Source organism: Otolemur garnettii, unplaced genomic scaffold (genome assembly GCF_000181295.1).
Source record: "Otolemur garnettii isolate 467f Iridium unplaced genomic scaffold, OtoGar3 scaffold00047, whole genome shotgun sequence".
Taxonomy (NCBI): Eukaryota; Metazoa; Chordata; class Mammalia; order Primates; family Galagidae; genus Otolemur; species Otolemur garnettii.
The window spans coordinates 677,904-699,907 of record NW_003852442.1 but is presented as its reverse complement, the minus strand read 5'-3'; the positions used below and the strand labels follow the sequence as shown (position 1 = coordinate 699,907).

At 52.8% G+C, this 22,004-nt stretch overlaps 1 protein-coding gene across 1 annotated transcript in view; it reads left to right on the top strand.

Moving 5' to 3' along the window:
• The window catches only part of CRISPLD2 (cysteine rich secretory protein LCCL domain containing 2), a 63,613-nt gene that overhangs the window by 10,512 nt on the left and 31,097 nt on the right, over window positions 1-22,004 (top strand). Inside the window, exons 2-8 of the mRNA XM_003791289.3 lie at window positions 4,402-4,711; window positions 9,277-9,395; window positions 13,179-13,311; window positions 13,732-13,847; window positions 16,838-16,938; window positions 20,735-20,878; window positions 21,905-21,965. Coding sequence (XP_003791337.1) covers window positions 4,475-4,711; window positions 9,277-9,395; window positions 13,179-13,311; window positions 13,732-13,847; window positions 16,838-16,938; window positions 20,735-20,878; window positions 21,905-21,965 — 911 coding nt within the window. The 5' untranslated portion in view covers window positions 4,402-4,474. The remainder of the gene's footprint in view (window positions 1-4,401; window positions 4,712-9,276; window positions 9,396-13,178; window positions 13,312-13,731; window positions 13,848-16,837; window positions 16,939-20,734; window positions 20,879-21,904; window positions 21,966-22,004) is intronic.

Below are 22,004 nucleotides of genomic sequence, written 5' to 3'. Positions count from 1 at the left end.
GGGAGAGATTGGGGACCAGAAGAGCACAGCCTCACTCCCCAAGTACCAAAGTGAGCTCTGGGAGGACCCACAGAAGCATGAGCTCTTCTAGCACGTTAGGAAAACAGCTGGGGCCAGCTGGGAGATGCTGTGCAGAGCACCCGTGAGCACCACGGGTCAGAGTCCAGCTCATCCCGCTTGAGTCAAAGGCGTGTGGGTAGATGGAAGGTGGAGGATGCCCTGAGAGGGGCATGTTTTGGTGACATGTCACCATGATGTAAAGGTTTCTTTCATCTTTCATCTGTGGGGGTGACACATTGATGCCTTCTCGTTGTCAGAGCCACGGTGTGACCCAGGAAGCCACCAAGCCCGGCAGCCTTCCCAGGAAACAGAGAGGGGCATTAGAGGTCTTTAGTGCAGGATTTGACTTCTGTTTGAGGGAGCCTCTTCCCTTGCATGGGTCAGGAGAGGGTTGGGGGCTTTCAATCCCGAGGGAGCCCACTCCTGGGAAGACAGGATGGCCTTAGGAGAAAGACATGTGTGGACAGAGCTGAGCTGCAGCCCTGGATCTCCTGCTTGCTGTGGGCAGGGTCTGTGAATTCCAGAGGCCTCAGTCTCCAGGTCTGTAGAATGGGGGGGATAGAACCCAAACCTCTGGATAAGGAGGGTGAATGAGAGAGGGGATGAGGCATTCCCACAGCAATGGGCACAGGTTGGTCTCCCCCAGAGTGAGTCCCCGTGCCTAGAGGTTCCCCGGCAAGAGCCCCATCTCAGCAGGGGTAAGCCCCGGGTGGTCTTGGACAGCGTGTGTATCTCATTTGGAAAAAGTCTGTGTTTTCTAGTTCTTAGTGGAAAAGGGCAGAAACGTGTTGGCCCCATTTTGTTGATCTGTTTGACGCTGGAGGCTGAATGGCCAGTGTCACCAAGGGTGCTGGGCACTATCCCTCTGAGCTGGGCCTCGGCCCCTGGGCTATCTCTTTGACAGCAGCCCTGGCTGGCTTCTGGCCAGGATGTGGCCTCGCCTTCTAACTGGCTTGCCTTTGCCTCCTTCCGTATGGCAGCCAGCGAGGTCTTTGGAAGGAGCACTGTTCATCCGAGTATTATCTGCTGGGTGTGCCCGGCTGTCAGGCCTGGTAGTGCCACAGACTGGCTTAGACACAGGAAGAAGCCCGAGATCAAGGCGCTGGCAGGGCTGGTTTCTCCGGAGGCCTCTCTGTGGCTTGCCGACGGCTGGCTTTTCCTACATCCTCAATGGCCGCCCCCCTGTAGGTGTCTCTGTCCTAATCCCTTCCGTAGGGATGCTGGTCACATTGGATCAGGACCCAACCCACAGCCCTTCATTTCACTCTAATCACCTCTTTCAAGGTCTTCTCCAAATAGTCACCTTCTGAGGTCTGCAGGGCTAGATGGGGCTTCAGCGTGTGGATTTAGGGGAACATGACTCAGCCCATAACCATGTGCCTGTTCTCTCCATGCAAAGCACCCCCCCTGGGCTCTGGGAGTGCAGACCTGAAGGAGACTGGCCCTTTTCTGATTACTTTTCTACTTAAAATCTTCATTCTCTTACAGCTGGAACTGTCCAGAGCTGAACTTTATCCCTCCCCAGCAGTGGTGCCCAGAGGCCCCACCATGAACTTGGTCCAAATCAGTCCTGGCTTTAGTACACACGTGCACCCCCCATGTGTATATATTGAACCACAAACAACCATGTGGACACGTGTATGTGTGCATATACATGTGTACACATACAATTTTACAAGATATGGTTTATATGATTTTGACTTGACATCAGTAGTATCATTAGCACGATATTCTGCAACTTGCTTTTTTAACTCATCACCATGTTTGAGATTTATCTGTGCCTGAGCCCATCCCTTGTTACCCGCTGTGTGATATTCTACCATATGCCACCCCCACCGCCCTGCAGTTTATTCACTGTCCCCCACTGACAGCTCTCTGAGTTGTGCTGACTGGCCATTTGAATCAGAACTGGGTTTTAATCTACGTGGGTCACAGGAAAGTCACAGAAGCATCATGCCTCTGAGGGACCCTGGCGTTCAAGTGCGGAGTGACACAGATCAGGCGTCATTGTGATGCTGGGGGACACCCAGTGAGCCAATTCCTGCTCTCTCAGATGTTAACACGACGTCAGAGTCTTCTGGCCTCCCCTTTGAGCCCAGCTGCTGCAGCTGGAAATGTTCATATATGGTGGTGTGACTGACCTGAGAGAGACCAGGGACTCTGAGGAATTCTGGATTCTTGGTTTGATTCCCAGTGGGGAGTGCACAGAGGTCCTCCCCATGCGTCCCCAGGGCTCTGCCTTCTGGGGAGGGCAGCCGCATCTCAACCACTACAAAGCGGGCCAAGCCGCGGCTCTTCGCAGTGGGGTTATTTTTATCTAAGGCGCAGGCTCGGCCAGGACCCTGGAGAGATGTCAGGGGGTCAGAGACGGGAGCCGCAGCGTTCCCATAGCTCTTTGGCCGGCGCCTGCCTTCTGGTACCAGCCTCTCTGCTTCCTGGGAAGCCTGTCTTGACCTTGATTTGTGTCCACCCCGGGAATGGCTCCTTTGGCTGCCATTGTACAAATCGCAGCTGTTGTGACAAGGACAATCCTGGTTGTTGTTATGTGTGTGAAGACCAGGGAAGACTTCTGTTCAAAGACCTGAGCCCCTTAGAGCTGTGGACGGGTCAGGCATGGCCACCACCCTTCCCATCAAGGCAGGGCCCCTTCCTTTGGCCCCGGGCACCTCTGCACTGTCTCAGTCAGTGCTGTCCCGCTATGTGGGGTCTGCAGGCTTCCTTCTCCATCTCTCTGACCCAACTGTGAGCTCCTTAAGGCTGGGGGCAGTGTCCTCTTCATGTCCCTAGTTTCTGTCTCAGCACTCTGCACAGAATAAGTGCTCAATCCAGGTGACTGGGTGGCTGCTAACCCTCCCTTGGGAGTAGGCATTCAAGTCCTTCCTCGTCTTCCTGGACCAACAGCCAGGAAGAGGAGGTCTATGGTTTGTGAGACAGTTGACATAAGAACCAAAGGAACTTGCTGGACAATTCTGGATCCGCAGAATCTTCAGCTTGAGTCTCAGCATTTCCGCCCACTATCTAGGTGGTCTAGGCTCACCCTGTCACCAGCTAAACCTCAGCCTTCTTATCCGTAGACGAGGATGACAGACCAACCTCCTGGCTGTCACAGTGCTTGGAAATGACATAAGTGACCAGCTGTGTAGGTGCTTATGCAGGGTTTTCTGAAGAAACGTAGCAGAAATTCAGCTGATAACATTCTGACCTTGGCATTTGAAAGTCTGCAAGTTTATAAGACTAGGATAGTAAAAAGTAGAGACTTCTTTGTTGCAGACATGCTCAGTGGCACCCAATGTGACCTGGAAGCCATGTCCCACAGCCACCCAGCCCCAGCACGTGTCAGGGATAGGGTTGCAGGAATATCTCAGAGAGTACAGCTTCAAGAAGAGACCATGGAGGCGTAGGGTACTGGACGCCTCTTCCCTCTGTCCCCTCAGCCCTGCTGTAGGTTTTGTCAACCAAAGGAGATCTGGCCAAATTCTGGGAGATTAACTAACACCAATGTGGACGTGGTCAATGACAAGTGGCCATCCTGACGTGGTCCCTGTGTACTGATAACCTGTATGGGCCACTGACGCATCACGGGAGGGCCGTGACAACAGGATCTTGTACAGGGATGGGTCTGATGGGCCCTTCTGCCACTTTTGATAAACTGAGTCTCACTTCACAGGGATGAGAAGTTCCCTAATAATGCTGGTGTGTAGCAAATCTTCTGTCGATGTGAAATGATGTTATCCATCCTTTCTGGTAGCAGAAGACAGAAGTCAATCGGTGCCACAGATCTACCTGAGCCCCGACCAAGTAAGAAATGCCAACTCAAGTTACAAAATACGGCGCCGGGCTCGGCAACTGTCAATGGTTAGGGCGCCGGCCACCTACACCAAGGCTGACGGGTTCAAACCCGGCCCCGGCCTGCTAACCAACCATTGACGTGACAACTGCAACAAAAAAGAAAAAAATAGCCAGCATTGTGGTGGGCACCTGTAGTCCCTGCTACTTGGGAGGCTGAAGCAAGAGAATAGCCTAAGCCCAAGAGCTAGAGGTTGCTGTGAGCTATGATGCCATGGCACTCTACCAAGGGTGACACAGTGAGATTCTGTCTCAAAAAAAAAAAATAAGAGAGAGAGAGAGAAATATAGTGACTCCCCCCAAGGAAAGCCAGACCCCAGAGGGAACCATCCCAGGGTATCCTCTTCAGAACCCAGACAGCTCGCCTTGCTGGAAACGCTTGGTGTAAACCCCAACTCTGTATTCCTGTCTGTGGGCCTCAGTTTCCACGTCTCATGATGGAGCACTGCTGCCCCTCACCACGCCGCTCCCTCACTAACTGTCCTCTCCCCGCAGAGCCTCGAGCGCCCAGCCTCGCCTCGGGAGCCCCGGCTGCCCTGCCACCTGCTGTCACCACACGTGTGGAGCCATGAGCCCTGTCCTGGGCACTGTCATCCCCCTGGGGCTGGTGTTGTTGGTCTGCGGAGCCCAGGGTTACCTGCTGCCCAATGTCACCCGCCTGGAGGAGCTGCTCAGCAGATACCGCGCCGAGCCACACTCCCGGGTGCGGAGGGCCATCCCCCGGGAGGACAGGGAGGAGATTCTCATGCTGCACAACAAGCTGCGTGGCCAGGTGCACCCCCCAGCCTCCAACATGGAGCACATGGTGAGCTGGGCTCCCCGCCCATCCCCTGCTCAGTGGGTGGTGGCTGGCATGGGGTCTCTTCTTGCAAGAGAGGGTCCCTGGCCAAAATGATGCTCCCGTGCAAGCCTACCTCCTTTCCAATTCTGCGTGTCACCCTTCATGGCTCAGCCCTGGGACCAGCCCGGCCTCTCCCCTCGAGGCTCCAGAGACAGAGGGGCAGGGCCAAGGGCAGGGTATTGCTGATGCCTGTCCCTGCTCAGCCACATGCTAGTTAAGTGACCTTGATGGCTTCATAGCCCATTCAAACCTCAGTTTCCACTTGGCCCTTCTTCAGATGGTTCCCGTGAGTGTGAGAGGAGTGGCCACCACAAGGCTGGCAGGAACGCTGTCCTCCTCAGCCTGCAGCGCTGGCCATGCCTCCTCCAAGCAGCTGAGTTGAAGGGAAATGGGCTGTATGTAAGAGGAGACTGCACAGGAAGGGCAGGGCGGTCCCCTCGGGATCAGGCATGGAGGTGGAATGAGCACCCCAAGTCTCCGGATCCAGCCCCTTCTTCCCGCACGTATCTCTAGGGTCCAGTGGAAGTTTCTATTGGGATGTCTGCTGGTCTAAGGCCACGTGACCCAGGAGGATGTTCTTAGTGACAGGGAGTCCTGGCTTATGTGGTAGCCATTATTCATGGCTATTTTCCAAGCACTGTGACAATCAGGAGGTTGGTCTGTCATCCCCATCTATGGCTAAGAAAGCTGAGGCTTTTCTGAGCACCTGAAATGTGGCCATTGTGACTACAAAACTCGGTGTTAAACTTGATTTCATGTTAATTAAGTGGCTGCATGTGGCTAGTGGCTGCCAAATTGGACCAGGCTGGTCTAATAGTCCAGAGAGAAAATTTTAATCACACCTTACCCCAAAGTAATCTCTGACAAAACCATTCCCTGGTCTTCCAGCCCCGTGACCGAGGTATTGCTATGTTCCTATTTTATTATTTATAAATAAATAACTCATAGCTTGAGTTATGAGTTATTGAGTTAGAGTAACTCAAACTCTTGGGCTCAAATGATCCTCTTGCCTCAGCCTCCTTAGTAGCTGGGACTACAGGCATCTGCCACAACACCCAGCTAATTTTAGAGACAGGGTCTTGCTCTTGCTCAGGCTGGTCTCAAACTCCTGAGCCTCCCAGAGTGTTAGGATTATAGACATGAGCCACCGTGCCTGGCCTTATTTCCCCATTTTATAGATTGGGACACTGAGGTCACAGCTGGGTCCAGGATCTGAACCCAGTCCTGGCTGACTCTGAGGCCCATGTTCCAGCTGCCACTCCACATTCAATTTAACTCCCACCAGGTGCCAGGAACTCTTTCTCCGGCATTTTCTACCCTGTGTCTTCATCCTGCCTCTGCTGTACCCCTGGGCCCTGGGCAGGGGAGGGGGCTAATAGCCTCCCCTGCCGTTCTTCTTACTCATTCTGAATCCTGCCATCTATCTCCCTCCCCAAATCTTCACTTCCTTACCGCCTTTCCCCTGGGGCTCCTTTTAGAAGAAAGCCTTTGTCTGTCTTGGCAACTCTCCCTCTCAGCTTGCTTCAGCCAGAGAGGTCGGCCGCATCCCCGAAGATGTTCTCAGGGTGCAGCTCCTGCACCCTTCCTTGGGCCGGTCCTTCCCCAGAGCCTTGCCCTCAAGGCCGGACCACACTGCTCCTCCCCTCTGGACACAGCTGTCGGTTCTCGCTTTGCTTTGACAGCTGTGGCCCTTGTGGCAGAGACCACCCTTGTGCCTGTGAGCCCCTTATCGCCGCTCGGCTGGGACACACGAGCCCTTGGACCGGTGGGCTTCCCGTCCTGGCAGAGCCCACTGAGCACGGCTGTCCTTTGGGAATTTGTTATGGAACTGCCTCTTTTTTCCCTCAAGAAAATTGTGCAGGCATTTAGTCCAAAGGGCTTGTACTAATTTTAGGAGGAAATGTGCGCTTTTTCAAAATACCAATGCAAATTTTAAGGTCAAAAAGTATAGAGAATTAGGGTAGATTTCTCCGGGGCTTTGAGTGCAGACTCTGGCCGCAACCTCCCTCGGATGGCTGTTGGATGCAGGGACAGGAGCCAGCTCTGCTTGCTAGCTGTGTGACTCCGGGCAGATGCCATAGCCTCTCTGTTTATATCTCCTCATCTCAAAGCCTGCCTTTGCCAACCTGGGAAGGAGCTAAGGGTGACAGGAGGCAGCTGAGGTCAACCCTCTTGGACTCATGGGTGAGCTTAACAGGTGCGGCTGTGGGGTGTTGCTATTCACCCTCAAGCTCCAGTGTGAAAGCTCCCTTCCCGGCCAGCTTTTCAGAACCGCAGGGATAGGCCCATCCATCTGCTCTGAATGGCTTAAAAAGAAGCTTCAGGTCTTCTTAGAGACTGAGTGTTGGCTACTTTGGGGGACTTAGCCATTGTCTTTGGATCGCGCCCATCTACCACACCCCCTTGTGATTGCTTTGATAAAGATGAGGCATTCATTGGCACACCTGCCTGGGGGAGGCTAGGGTCCTGACATGAGTGTGAGTGGCTCTTGGGCGCCATGAGACCTGCGTCCTGTCTAACCCTGGAAGTGAGCAGTGCTAGCGTCACACTGCTGTGAGATGAGACAACAGGGTCAGGCAGGTGACCCTTCAGGGAGCGGCACAAACCACACAGGTGTGAATGGTGAAGCTTTGATCCAAAGACAGCCTGTCTGTCCCCAAAACCCACACACAGGGGTGCTTACTAAATATTGAATGAGTGGGTAGGAGGCGGCTGCCCACTGCACCCCTGCCTTCTCCACACCTGGGATGTAATTAACTGGTTAATTCTGTGTATTTTCTGAGCACCTCCTGTATGCGTGACACAATGATTGTTGATATAAAGGCAGCCAACACAGATGAGGTGTCTGTCCTCACGGAACCTACAGGCTCGTGTGGCCAGGAGGCATTTGTGCAGCACCTTCTGTGTGCCAGCCACTGTCCTAGATTCTGGAGGAGACATAATTATGAATTGTCCAGAATTTGATGAAGAAATAGGAAAAGTTGTGAGAAAAAACATTAGGGGTGGGAGAGACCTGACTGGAATTGAGGCATCAGGATGGGCCATTCCGTGGAAGAGGCATTGGGATTTAGACCTGCAGAGTGAGAATGATTCAGTGATTGCTGAAGGAAGGGTGTTCTGGGTGGAGGGAACAGAGGTTTGTAAGCCACCACCACCTTCTGAATCTCTGTCCTTAAGTGGGGAAAGAAGCTTGGAGCTTCAGAAGAGATCTCATAAAGCCCCTGGGATCATGCATGGCCCATTTCTGAGAGTGAGGCCATTGGGAGAGGTCAGGGAGGCAAGCAGGGGCAAGTCACACAGGGCTTTGAGGCCAGGTGAGGAGTCTGCATTTGAGGATATGGTTATGACTTTGAAAGGCTGCTGCCATGCGGTGGAGGAGAATGAGGGTCCTGGCATGAAGCAAGGAGGTGTCAGGAGGCAGCTCATTCAGGCAGGGGTGGGGCAAGTGGGAGGCAGGAGATGGAAAGTGAGGAACAAGGAACTCTCAGAAGGCCCCAGGAGACATTGTCCACAGGTCTTGGTATGACTTAGCTATCCAGTGAGGCTGCTTTTTTCCTTTAAATCTGAACCCACTATGAGGAAGGCTCCAGGAGTTAGAGCAACCCTGTTCTAGGGGCTGTTTCTTAAGGGACAGAGTAGAGGCAGAAAGACCTTGCAACCCCCAAAGCCCTCAGCCTTTCCTGAGGTCTGCACGGCCAGAATACATTCTCTTCCCTTTAAGTTTTTCTTCCTCACTCTCAGTGTCTGAGAGCAGCCTTGCTGGGAGACAAAGTTGCTTCATGAAAAAGGACAGGGACCAGGGAGCCTGGTGACTGATCAAATGCCCCATGCACACAGCTGGTGGCTTGGCAAGGGGGTTCCCTGCCTCCCCCAGCCCCCAGATCAAACCCTCCTAGCCTACCCTGGAGCCACCTGGGAAATTTATGGTCTCCATCCCCTGGCCTGTAAATGGCATCACATTCTTTGCTGAGACATGACTTTACTCATGGAGAGAGCACAGACTCCAGGTTCCTGCAGACCTGGTTTCAAATCCTGGTTCTGAAAACAGCCATCCATGGGATCCTGGGCAAACCAGCAGTGCTTCTCTAAGCCTTGATTTTCTTATCTGTGAAATGGGCATAAAATGTCTACTTCAAAGGCTGCTATTAGAATGTAGTGAAAGGGTTCAGATGAAGTCCCTGGCCTGGTGCACCCGAAGGCATTCAAGGAAAGGAAGCCGCGCTCCTCAGGCTGGGCTTCCAGGCCTCCTAACGACAGTGTGTACAGAGGACTCTTGGTCCCTTTCCTTCTACACAGTGTGCGGCGTCTTTCAGTGTGGCCTCTCCCATTTCACAGACACTGAGGCTGAGAGAGAAGGGTCACAGCCCTGGAGCCAGCACCCGTGGCCATTTGCAGACCTGCGGCTTCCCACTTTCTATGTTGGGAACCCAGTGTCACAGCAACTGAAACCAGACTGGGCTCGCTGGAGCTTGCTTGTCACACCCCGTGCTGATCCTGACCTCCTGCTCCCGTTTCTCCTATTCCTGTAGACCTGGGATGAAGAGCTGGAGAAGTCTGCGGCGGCCTGGGCCCAGGAGTGCATCTGGGAGCACGGACCCACCGGGCTGCTGGTGTCCATCGGGCAGAACCTGGCCGTCCACTGGGGAAGGTAAGTTGCAAGTTCCCCCCGGCTGCCATTGTCCTCCTGCTTGTGAACCGGCCACTGCTGCTAAGCTCCCTCTGTGTGCTGGGCAGGGTGTTTGTGTCCATTATCAAATTAGCCCTCAAAGAGACAGAGAACACGCATCCCTTGGTATGTGGGGAAACTGAGGCTCAGGAGCAGTTCTGAGTAATTGGCAAAATGTGTGGCAGCTGGGTGTCTTCGCCAGACACTGGTGATGGACTAGGGGTTATGGAACTTGGGTTTTCCATTCCATCTCCCTAGAAGGTTCTTGAGCCCCAGTTGCTGCTGCCAGGTGAGCCGGGGGTGGGTGAGCTGGTGGGTGGGAATGTCTGCTCTTGTCATGCTGGGTCATTGCTGCCCTCTCTGATGTGGTGTGCCTGGGTTCTGCTCACTGTTTAAGGCCAATCCAGGTTCCTCCCTGCTGGGAGGTGCTCCTCACCATCCTGTCATCATTCAGTCCTCGGGAGGCTCGCTGACCCCTGTGGACCTCTGAGGTTTCATGGTCTGTCCCTCTTCCCAGGGGAGGTGTTGACAGTTGTCTGTTAAATCACTGGTCTTCTCCAAAGTCAGCCTGAGCCACCAATCTATGGCTAGACAGCTCCTCCTGAGGTCTGAGGGCTGGTTTCATTGGAGACAGTAGAGAAAATATCTATTGACCTCAGCCAGCATGACCACTGGAGACCAATTGGAACGTGAGGACTAGCCAGTGAGCCTGGTGTGCTCCCAAACCCTGAATTCTCATCCTCAGACCCATCCGGGTATAGAATCGGCTTCTGTTTCTCCCTATTATTGGAGAGTTGGGTTGCTGAGGGTTGGGGCTTGCTTTTGCTTCGTACCAAGAGATTTCCTAGCCTGGGGTTCTGTTTGGCCACAAGCAGCCACTGTACCCTTGATCTGTATGTTTTCAAGACACACCGGGACAGGTGTCACGGCGAGATGGGAGGTATGACTTTATGGACACATGGACACCGGGGTTTCTCCTTTGGTGAATTTTGCTTTTTATAAAAACAATCTTAAAAGACAGTGTCTGGCTGGTCTGAAGGTGGCGAGTTATCGCACTTGACTGTTCACGGTCAGTTACAGATTGAACTCCTTGGTCTACTCTTTCCCCCGTTCTCACTACTGCACTTGACTTGTCTTTAAAAAAAAAAAAAGAAACCAACACAATGTCTGAAGCGGGGAGAATCTATAATTCCACCAGCCTGGTTCAGCTCTTTTCACTTTGGGTGTTCTTCTGTAGCATTTGGCTAAAGGCCGACATATTTTCACGTGGCGTAACTGCAGCCTGGCAGCCCTGAGATCTTTTCCTCCTCAGACAGCATCAGATCGTTTTCTGTTACGTCGCGATCACCGTCCGGCACGGGCTGCCTGATGGCCGACCAAAGATCGCACCAGCCGCTCCTGCCGCTTGGTTTTTCTGTTTTGTTTTCTGCTTTGGCTCATTTGACTTACTTTAGTCGGGGAACTGCGAGGAGTAGGATTCATGGGTCAAAGGCCAGAGAGATTTCTTCCTCTTTGCCCAGGAATTTTGCTAACTGGCTTTCCAAAAGAGCCTCCTCCCTCCGTATGCCGTGGAGACAGCTAAGGGTTCCTTTCTCCACCATTGCACCAGCCCTGGTGACCCACGAGACCTGGAGTCTGGAGAGAAGACGGGACTGTTCCCTCCTGCTCCCGTGCTGTGTGCATGTCCTCCTCCAGACTAGCCCGGAGGGGAGGCCACTTCTCGGGCATGCCGCTGACCACGGCCATTCATACTGGGTCCAAACAGTAATTGTTACAAGACCTCTAACCGCCTCGCTGACCGCGTCCCTCTTACAAATGGTCATTTCCTCTGTGAGTCTTCTCTTTATTGAAACCACTATGTTTGCACTGGTGACAATGTGACTGTGGATTTGCATTCAGTTTATTTTCTTTCCTGGTTAAAAAAAAAAAAAAAACCATAACGGGGCTGGATGTAGTGGCTCGTGCCTATAATCCCAGTGCTCTGGGAGGCCAAGGGGAAAGGATCGCTTGAGGCCAGGGATGTAAGACCAACCTGGGCAACAGAGTGAGACCCCGTCTCTACAAAAATAGAGAAAAATTAGCCAGTGCCTGCAGTTCTACCCACATGAGAGGCTGAGGCAGGAGGACCACTTGACCCCAGGAGTTTGAGTTTGTAGTGAGGTATGATGACGCCACTGCGTTCCAGCCCAGGCAACCGAGGGAGACCCTGTCTCAAAAAACCCTATAAAACCACAGTGGTGGCAATCTGGCAGCTGGGGTCTAGGGCTGAAGCGTGGGGGCCGTGGCCGCCAAGCTGTGCCCTTATGGAGCTCATGCAGGAAGAAATATAGCTGGTGGCCAACCTGGGAGCTGTCAGTGGTGCTGAGGGTTACTCCGCATGTGGTGGGGGATGGCATTTGCACCTGACTGCAAAGGTCTCCATACTTGGAAGTGAGTTATCTGCCTTGGGTCTGGGTCCTTGGGTCCCCCAGCAGGTAAGGAATGAGGCCAGTCAGGACGATACAGAAACACAGAGCTAGCTAGAGGCTCTTTTCCGGGAGCCGGCAGGGACCCCTCTGCCCTGTCTCCCATTTTCCAATTTTCATGCTCTCACCTGCCATAGTGGGTATCCTCTCTGAGCGTCACCTCTTAATTTTTTTTTTTTTTAAGACAGAGTCTCACACTGTCACATTGGGTAGAGTGCTGTGCATCATAGCTCATAGCACCCTCAAACTCTTGGACTCAAGTGATCCCCTTGCTTCAGCCTCCTGAGTAGCTGGGACCACCGTCGCCTGCCACAACACCTGGCTGTTTTTTCTATTTTTAGTAGAGACGGGGTCTTGCTCTTGCTCAGGCCAGTCTTCAGCTCCTGAGTTCAGGCAATCCATCTGCCTCGGTCTCCTAGAGTGCTGGAATTGTAGGCGTGAGCTATCGCACCCAGCCACCTCTTCGATTTTTTAGTTAATACCTTTCTCTACATTGATTTTACTTTATTTTGTTTTATCTTATTTTATTTTTTGAGACAGAGCCTCAAGCCGTCACCCTGGGTAGAATGCCGTGGCTTCACAGCTCACAGCAACCTCCAACTCCTGGGCTCAAGCGAGTCTCCTGCCTCAGCTTCCCAAGTAGCTGGGACCACAGGAGCCCGCCACAACGCCTGGCTATTTTTTGGTTGCAGCCATCATTGTTTGGTGGGCCCAGGCTGGATTCAAACCCGCCAGCTCAGGTGTATGTGGCTGGTTCCTTAGCTGCTTGAGCACAGGCACTGAGCCTCTACATTGATTTTAAATGCACTCCTGTTAATGTTTCATCCTAAGCATAATATTCGTGAAATACGGGGTTCACGGGCTGTATATGTTCTCCAGTGCACAGGAAAGTAAATGCAGTGGGACCTTTGTAAGCTGACCACCCAGGGTACTGTCACAAACTGGTCAGCACATAGATGTGGTCACCGTAAGGCACTAGGCCTACTGTACTGACATGCACATGTGGTGTCAGCTTAAGGTGACAATTAGGTCAGCTTAAGGAGGTGGTCAGTGTAAGGGAGGGGGTCAACTGTGAAGGGTCTACCATACCTAATTAATATAAAAAGGACTCCTGACAGGCAGGTAAGAGCTTCCTGCACACACACGTGCTGCAGGGGTCACCTTTCTGGTGTCAAGAACCTTTAACAGGTGCTGCGTAGAATCAGGGCTGTTCCCTGACACCGCACGCCCTGCAGTCTCCACTGGGGGTGTGTGTGACTGGGACAGGACAAGTCTGACATGACAGGTTTCTTCCCCACAGGTACCGCTCCCCCGGGTTCCACGTGCAGTCCTGGTATGATGAGGTGAAGGACTACACCTACCCCTACCCCCACGAGTGCAACCCCTGGTGTCCGGAGAGGTGCTCGGGCGCCATGTGCACACACTACACACAGGTACCTCCGCCCTGCCCCCCAACGCAGTCATTCACCTCCCCCGCACCCCAGGATTGTTGCCAAATCCATAACACCTTAGTATTTTCCTTTAACTTGGTGCTACTCAAAGTGCAGCTGGTGGAACAAGCTGTTTGTTACCAGTTCACGGCAAGGTCAGAAACTAAGAGTAAGCGCCAGAAACGTGGCTGGCGGTTCTGCATTGCTGGGACGTGTTCATTGTATGTGCGATTTTTGTTTGAGTGCCGTGTGTGTGTGTTGTAAAGAAAGGCCCCTATGTTTGATGGGCCCATGGTTGGGGGGAAACTCAGCTCCTTCAGCACCTGCGCCTGGAGGGCCAGCACCTTCCAGATCCAGGCCAGATTCTGTTGCCCTGGTGTGCCTCATCCCTCAAGCCATGACACACAAATGTCCTCTTTTCAGATAGTTTGGGCCACCACCAACAAAGTTGGCTGTGCCGTGAACACCTGCCGGAGGATGACTGTCTGGGGAGACGTTTGGGAGAACGCGGTCTACCTCGTCTGCAATTACTCTCCGAAGTAAGGACAAGTCCACACGACTGTAGGTCTTTTCATTGTCTCACCTAACAGGGAGGCTAGAGCTGGGTGAGTCCGGGTTGCCTAACAGCTCAGCAGTGTCAATGAGAACTCAGCCTCTGTCTTTCCATCTTCTCCTCATGGTCACAAGAGGGCTGCGGAGCACCGGCATCCCATCTTCCCAAGCAAAGGGAAGGAGAAAAGTAAACGGTCTCTCCTTAGGCGTTTCTCATCCCTGTATGCTTCTCTTTATGTCACTGGCTGGAACTGAACTGATTGCAGATTAGGGAACAAGGTTGCCCCAGCTGCATTTGGAAGTCATCCTCTGGGACCACCTGAGCAGAGTCCGAAGCAGGACTTTGGGGAACCAGCAGAGTCTGCTATCATGGTGTTATTTTTTCTTTGAAAATGTGCAAAGGCTAACACCCTAGAAAGTACATGTTCACACCACACCTAGTTTTTTGTGTTTCCCCCTCCTAAGGGGGGGCCACATCCGTCTTCCTATCATTGGCCCCTCCGGCAAACTTCTATCATCATGATACAAAGATATCATCAACCCTTTACTCACTTGCCTTGATCATTCATCAGACAAATATGTGCCGATCCCTGGAGAATCGCTTGTCTGATTCAGTGCCTGCGGTTTGCATACTGGCTGAGCTGCCTTCATCCTCACCTGTGCCCTGCACACAGCGGGCCCAGGGCATGTCTGCCCAGTGACAGAATGAAATGGGAATTTCATTTATTTGGTTTGGGTCAGGAGTGCTGAGAGAAAGTGGGATGAAGCGGGGATGGCTGAGGTTTGGAGGAAAATAGAAGCTCTCCAGAAACCATCCGGCACACCGGGTGGCACTGTCTCAGCAGCCCACACGGATGAGAGTGGGGTTATGTTATTGCTGGGGAGCGACACAGGCCCCTCCAAGGTGCTGGAATTTCTGGCAGATTGGCAGGTGTGAGGAGTAAGTAACAATGCGATTTAACTATTTATATAAAAATATACACTAGAAGAGTCTATCAGAAATGAAATGCTTCCTTTCTGTAGCCACCTCCTCTTCTTAAAAAAGGAATAACTTACATATGGTAGAACATGCCAAAGAAATCAACTGCACAACACATTTTCACATGTGTTAATCTGTGGGGCTGCTGTGGCAAAGTACCGCAGACGGGTGGCTCGAACAACAGCCCTCCAATCACCATCCAGTAGTGTTGGGCTCTGGTGGGGGCTCTGACCCTGACTTGCAGACGGCCACCTTCTCACTGTGTCCTCAAGTGGCAGTGAGACGTAAGGGCACTAATCCTATGGGATTAGGACCCCACCATTGGCCTCACTTAACCTTAATTCGTTTCATCAAGGCTTTGTCTCTGGATATAGTCACACTGGGAGCTAGGGCTTCAAGATATGAGTTTGGGGTGCACCCAGTCCATAGCAGTGGGCATATACCAGTGTGGCTGCCATCCAGATCTAGCCAGAGAATATTTCCAGAGCCCCAGAAATCTCCCTGGTGTCACCCAAAGCAACACCATCCTAACAGCCCTCCCATGGATTAGTTATGTCTGGTTCAGAGCCGTACCTGAGTGGGGCTATGTTCCTATGGCACCCTCTGTGCCCCACCTGGTGTTCTGCTCAGAGTCACGTGCATGAGGGTCCTCCGTGGTGTTGTGTGTTCACTGGCTCTTCCCCGTTGAAAAAGAACAAACTACATGTGGTAAAACATAGGTTATATATCTCTTCTTGCTGCATGAGAGTCCACACTGTCCATAGCTCTTTCTGTAAGAGAAAAACTTGGGCCACTGGGCTGTGCTGGACACTGCCCCAGGCACTGCCCCCCAGGGAAGGGGTGGTGGCTGACCAGGGATGGGATGTATGGTGCGAGGCTCATCTCTGATTCTGGGGCTCGTCCCTTGAGGGCCTGGATGTGAGGGCAGCACAGTGCTGATGCCCTCAGGAGACAGTCTATCTGTAGGGCCTGGTGCCCACCTTGCCTCAGGAAAGGCCAGCTCCAAGCATTAGGGCTGACCCAGGAGTGTCAGTGAGGAAAGGTAGCCCCAGATACAAGGCAGAACTAGGCGGGGAGTGGGGAGTGGGAGCTACCTGTATGGGGGCCAGGATAATTGCAGCAAAACTACTGAGCCTCCTCTGACACAGGACAGGCCCTGGACCTCTTTACGGACTGAACAAATGATGTTTGAGTAGCCAGGAAAGAATTTTCTAGAATGAATCCCACAGACTGGTCCTCAGTCACTCATGGCTCCAGCTTGTACTGCCAAAGGCCTGGGAGCTCAGAAGGGGCTTAGGAATCCTGCTCACCTACTACCCGGACCTGGGAGTGCCAGAGGGAGGTGGAGGCATCTGTGACCCTCAGAGGGACCTCTGACCCAGCCTCTAGAGCACAGTGTGCCAAGGGTTCTGAGCCCAATGGCTTGTGTTCAAATCCCAGTTCCACCACTTGCTTGCTGTGTGACCTTGGACAAGTAGCTTCACCTCTCTGTGTCTCAGTTTCCTCCTCTACAGGATTAGATTCTAGCTCTTCCTGCCCAGGGTGCTGGGGGTGGGGGTGAGGAGCACAGTGAAGTACAGAGGCCAGGGCTGGGTGTGGCAGGAACTTGGTGAACCTGAGCTGTCCCTGGAACAAGATGATTTTGCCTATTTGAGAAAGGGCTTAAAGGGGGAACCTGGCAGCTTTTCCGCAAAGAGGCATTGGGCTCCAGGGGCCTGGTGGTGTTTAGAGTGTGCAAGGAGGTAACAGCGGTAGAAATGAGGCCACGGGGGTGTCTGAGGCTGACAGTGAGACAGGATAAAGGTGCTAGGTGGAGGAGCATCTGGGGACTTCTAGAATTCCCTGGTCTCTATGCACAGAGGGGCCCAGGACCTTCTCCTTTGTACAGCGCACACTTCCCCTGACCATCAGTGACTGTGCGGGGGCCCACGTGGGCCTGGGAAGAGGGCATGTCCCTGCAGGATGGCCCTCCTGATGCTGTGTTTGTTCTGTTCTCAGGGGGAACTGGATCGGAGAAGCCCCCTACAAAACTGGCCGGCCCTGCTCCCAGTGCCCGCCCAGCTATGGAGGCGGCTGCAGGAACAACTTGTGTTACCGAGGTAGGAGACACCCCCAAGCCCTGTGCACGGACTGTCCCCTCAGTCTGAGTCATAGAGCATGTCCTATAGAGGGGCCAAAGGCAGCAGAGACATTAAAGCCCCCCCCCAAGACCTTGAGAGGCCCTGACAGCCCTGACAGGGCCTCTCCTGGGCCAGAAGCCCCACTAGGCGTTGGACACAGTGTCCAGGGGAGACACGTCCCTCACCATGGCGGCGTTCACAGCTAGATCCAAAACAAAGAGCAAGCCAGTGAAAGTGAACAACTGGCCTGGGGAGCCCCTGGCGACAGGCACAGTGACCCCTACCTCGCTCTGCCGGGCTTTGTTTTGGGCCATCTAGGATGTTTCCATTGGTTCCACTGCTATAAATAGCATGCGATTTTTTATGCCTAGAGCATTTATCACGTTTTGGAATATTTCCTCAGGATCCTAGAAGCTATTTCCCCGGAGGGGCCTATCTGGGCCGAGGGGCAGACCAGGTTTTTGTGGCTGAGATTGGGTTTTTATGGCTCTCCCTGCAGCCTCCTTGCCACTAAAAGACCTCTCAGGGCTGGGTGGGCTCCACAGGCAGGGGTGGGCGGGTGGGAGGGCTCCGGGGTAAAGACCCAGTGGGCTAGAGGGCAGGTCCCAGACCCTCTCTGTTGCCCTGGCCCGCTGTTCACAGTTGAGCCTGCCCACTTATGGAGGGGACATCTGGGAGGGAATGAGGGTAGAATGGTCTGGACATCAAGGGAGGGGACGGCTCTGTCTGCAAAACCAGCCCTGATAAACCAGCTTGCGCCTGGTTCCTGGGGCTGTGCCCCACGTGTGGTGGCTCTGGTGTCACAGACAGTGCACCTGTTCCATGCTCACGGCCCCCAGACTCCTCATGAACCTTGACTGCCAGCTCACTCCAGTGCCAGCAGGGCCACACGGCCAGGTATTCAGCACGATGTTTGAGTAAAAATATACTCCTAATATCCAGAGTCATTTTCAGAGAACAAGCACACACAGAGAGACCTTAGACCTACCCAACAAGGCCCTGGGTATTTATTTCTTTATTTTTGGTGGAAAATACCCAACTCCACTGGGCAAGCATCCCAATTTTCTTAGCTAACCACGCAGAAAGTCTGCTCTAAAGCAGCTTATCTGCATAAGCTCCTTAATAAGTGTGCATTGAGGGAGCCTGATGAGGTCTTGACCCCTAATGGAGACAGAGCAGGAATAAGGTTATTAAAAAAGAGATTTTCTTCCCCACCCAGGCCCTCCCTGTGTGATGATAAACGGTGTGGGCTTTAGGAAAAGGCAGTTTGACTCCCAGCTCTTCAAGCTTGGGCAGGTCACTTAGCCTCTCTGAACCTCAGTTTCCTCATCTGTGAAATGGGGCTAGTCCTGCCCCCTCAGGCACCAGAAGTTAACATGACAAAGTGCCAAGGAGAGCCCAGCCAGCGCTTGGTCCGTGTTCAGTAAACACAAGCTTTGAGCTTTGTTACCAATTTTAGAACCAGGTGAGAACCCACAAAGTGATGGAAATGAAACTCTGAGCCCGAGACCCCTGGCCCAGAGCTGGCCAGCGTGGACCACAACCTTGTAGTGAACTCTGCACGGAATTTCCCCAGCTTTGCACAGGGCGGCATCATGATGATGTGCTCATATCCAGCCCGGGCTCTGGGTGAGCGCGCTACTTCCCATGTGTGTGTCTGAGGGCAAGGACTGTCTGCCCGTTTTCTTAAATAGCGAGCCCTCAAACGCTTCAGACTGCTTTACCAAAGGACATTCGGCTAAATAAAGCTGCGATTATGAGGTTTAAACATTCTAAAGACCAATGGAAGAAAGCCCGCTGACTCCGGAGCCAGCTCCAGCTCTCCATAAAGGCCAAACCTGAATGGGCTCATTGACAGGGAGAGTGGACGGGCGTCCGGCAGCCTCTGCAAACCCAGCATCTTCCCGAAGTTCCCACCTATAGCTTTTGCTACCAGTGGTGCTTTCAGAGTTTCCCTCTTGAACCTCTTCAGTCTTCAATGCTGGGCACATTTTTTTTCTTTAGGGGATAGAATTTTCAGGGGGGTGCTGATTATTCAGCAAATTTTGTTGGGCTGGAATTTATGGCTGGGTGTCCTGGGGGTCTGGATGCAGGTCCCAGGGACGCTGTGCCAGGTGCCAGGTGTGCAGTGGGGTGTGAAGTAGGCTGGCCCCTGTCCCCAGGAGTTTGCAGCTGGTGGATAAGTAGACGGTGGGGCATGGCAGCCCATGCTGCTAGGAGCAATATGGGGTGATCCGTGAGCCTCAGAATGGAACTGGGGCTCAGGGTTGCTTGTTACCTTTTGGCTGAGACCCAGCTACTCTCCTCTTGGGACAAGTTTCGCCTGAAGTGGTGGCCGTGGGGTAGCAAATTAGTCAGTGAAAAGCTGCAGGTGCACCAGCTCGGGAAGCATCAGAGACTGAGACTCACTCTCCTGCCCGTCAGATACTTGTTTGTTGTGTAGACGCAAAACTCTTAGTCTGCCTTTTACCCAAAGGAGCTCATTGCTTTTAAGGAGTAGAAATAAGATTTAGGGGTTAATAAATACTTGATGAAGCTTGGATTTTTTTTTTTTTTTTTTTTTTTGCAGTTTTTGGCCAGGGCTAGGTTTGAACCTACCACCTCCGGCATATGGGGCCAGCGCCCTACTCCTTTGAGCCACAGGCGCCACCCCTGATGAAGCTTGGATTTTAATCTAAACCACAGAGAGGCCTGCGAGGGGCTCTTCCTTCTTGAGATGGTTCTTACCTGGACACATCCATGTCTGTGTCCTTCAACCCCCCTGAGAGGCAGGGTTTCCAGACCTGGTCTGAGGGTGTCTGAAGGCATGGCAGAGAGGGGTCCCTTGGCAGAGATGCCCATGGTTCACCTTGGATAAAGCCACACAAGGCCAAGGCCACGAAAATCTCAGTTAGTTTCTTTGCTGTGGCTGGAATTTACGGCTGGGTGTCCTGGGGGTCTGGATGCAGGTTCTGATGGGCAGTTTGTCACTGTCTTTCGAGACAAAAACTGGAAGATAAGTGAACTGATGCTTAGTAAGTACAATTTGTTCAGTTAATTAAACTGTTTCCAGGCATGAATTCACGGCCATCGCTGAGGAGATGATATACACTGTCCCTGCAGGAAGTTTGGGACCTGGTGAACTACAGTTTTGTTTTTAACCAGGAATTGGGTCTTTGGGTATTTCGGCATGATGATTCCAACATTATTAGCAAAACTCCGGGGTAGAGAAAGAAATTGAGCTGGTCAGATGGTCCTGACTGGCAGCAGGAGAGAAAGGACCAGAATGTGCCGGTGGGGCAGGGCAGCAGCTCCTAAGAGCATGACCACTGGTCTCTGTGCCCTTGATTGGGGGCGTGATGAGGAAGACCCTGTCCCCAGTGAAAACTTGGGGGCAGGGGACCCACAGGAGAGACAGTTCCAGCTTTGGGTCAGTGATGGGGGCTGTTTCTGAAAGCTCCTTCCTTGGGCAGCTGGTTGCATGGAGGAGGCGGGACAAGAAGCCATTATGATAATCCAGGTGTGGGCGCCAGGGCCTTCTAACCTCTGGTCAGGCCAGCTGCTCTTGGGGCCAAAGCAAACACAGTAAGCAGAGAACCCATCCAGCTCATCTTGGCCGGTAGGATTCCACCTGGCCGGGTCTGTTCTGAAATATAACTTTCTCTTTGCAGCTGAAATGATTCTTTGTAAAACCAAACCTCAAACAAGTTCAGTTTTCAAATTGCCTTTTCCCTCTCAAGTGCATTTTTTGTTGAATCTTGTGTGATATATTTTCTTTTTCCCCGCCGCTGTTAAGAAGAGACCTACCACCATAAACCTGAAACCGACGAGATGAACGAGGTGGAAACGGCTCCCATTCCTGAAGAAAAACACGTCTGGGTCCAGCCGAGGGTGGTCAGGCCCACCAAGCCCAAGAAAACCTCGGCGGTCAGCTACATGAGTGAGTCGGGCGTCCTCTGCCCCATCCTGCCCCGTCCCCTGCCTCAGCTTGCCCTCTGAGCCACCTCTGGGGTTGAGAGGCCTCCAGGTTGACAAACAGTGGGGAACAGGGTGGGGCAAAGCTTGCAAAAGCACCGCCCTGAGACGTTTTTTAAAAATGATATTTTTATGTCATTTCAAAAGCAAGCATTATAGGAGTTGCTCTTGGGTGGCATTTTTCCTGCCCCAGTGGGTATTTTAAGGTTAGACCTTCCCTCATCCTTTCAAAGGGGACCTGGGTTGAAATTGGGTTCCTCTGAGAAGCACTGGCCTCTCTCAGGCAGAATGCAGAGCACCAGCGTGGGGGCCAGCTCCTCTCGGGCCTTCACATGTCTCTCTCCTCGACAGTCCATCTTTCCATAGCTTCCTTTGACCAGGAGATATGCTGGCACCTTTATGGATCCAGAAGTCTAACTGGTGTCATCGTTTCTTTTAATAACATATAATATCACTTCTTCTCAAAACTTTAACACACCTGCAAGACTCTGATATGTCCCTATGAAATTAACAAAACAGGAAAGTTTAGCCAATGGGGAGACAGCGTGGGTGAGCACGGCTGGGCCCCCTGCCCCGTGGGCTTGGAACAGTGTCCACCTTAGCTCCTTAGTTAAGACTCCTGCCCTCCAGAACCCGATGGGGCCACGGACACGTGGTGGTGAACTTCCACAGCCAAGTTCACCTTTTCATTTAATGCTCACAAAAAACCTTGGCGGTGGGAATTGTAACCGTGCTCAGTGTTCATGGGTGGAAATTGAACCTCAGAGAGGGGAAGTCACTTGTCCGAAGTCACACTGCTACTACAGAGTGGCGGGTCTGGGGTTCAAGGCTCCCTCCTAGGGCCAGCGGTAATTAGGCATTGCCCTTGATCTTGTTATGGCACGGATTACAGAACGTTCTGGACTGTGCCTCAGAGTGGGGAGGGGTCTTCTAGCCCTACACGCACCTTCCTGCTTTCCTGCCGTGACGTGTTTCTGTGCTTCTCTCCCAGCCCAAGTCATCAGATGTGACACCAAGATGAAGGACAAGTGCAAAGGCTCCACCTGCAACAGGTGAGGCCTGGGCGGGGCCCCGTCCTGCCACCGTGCAGG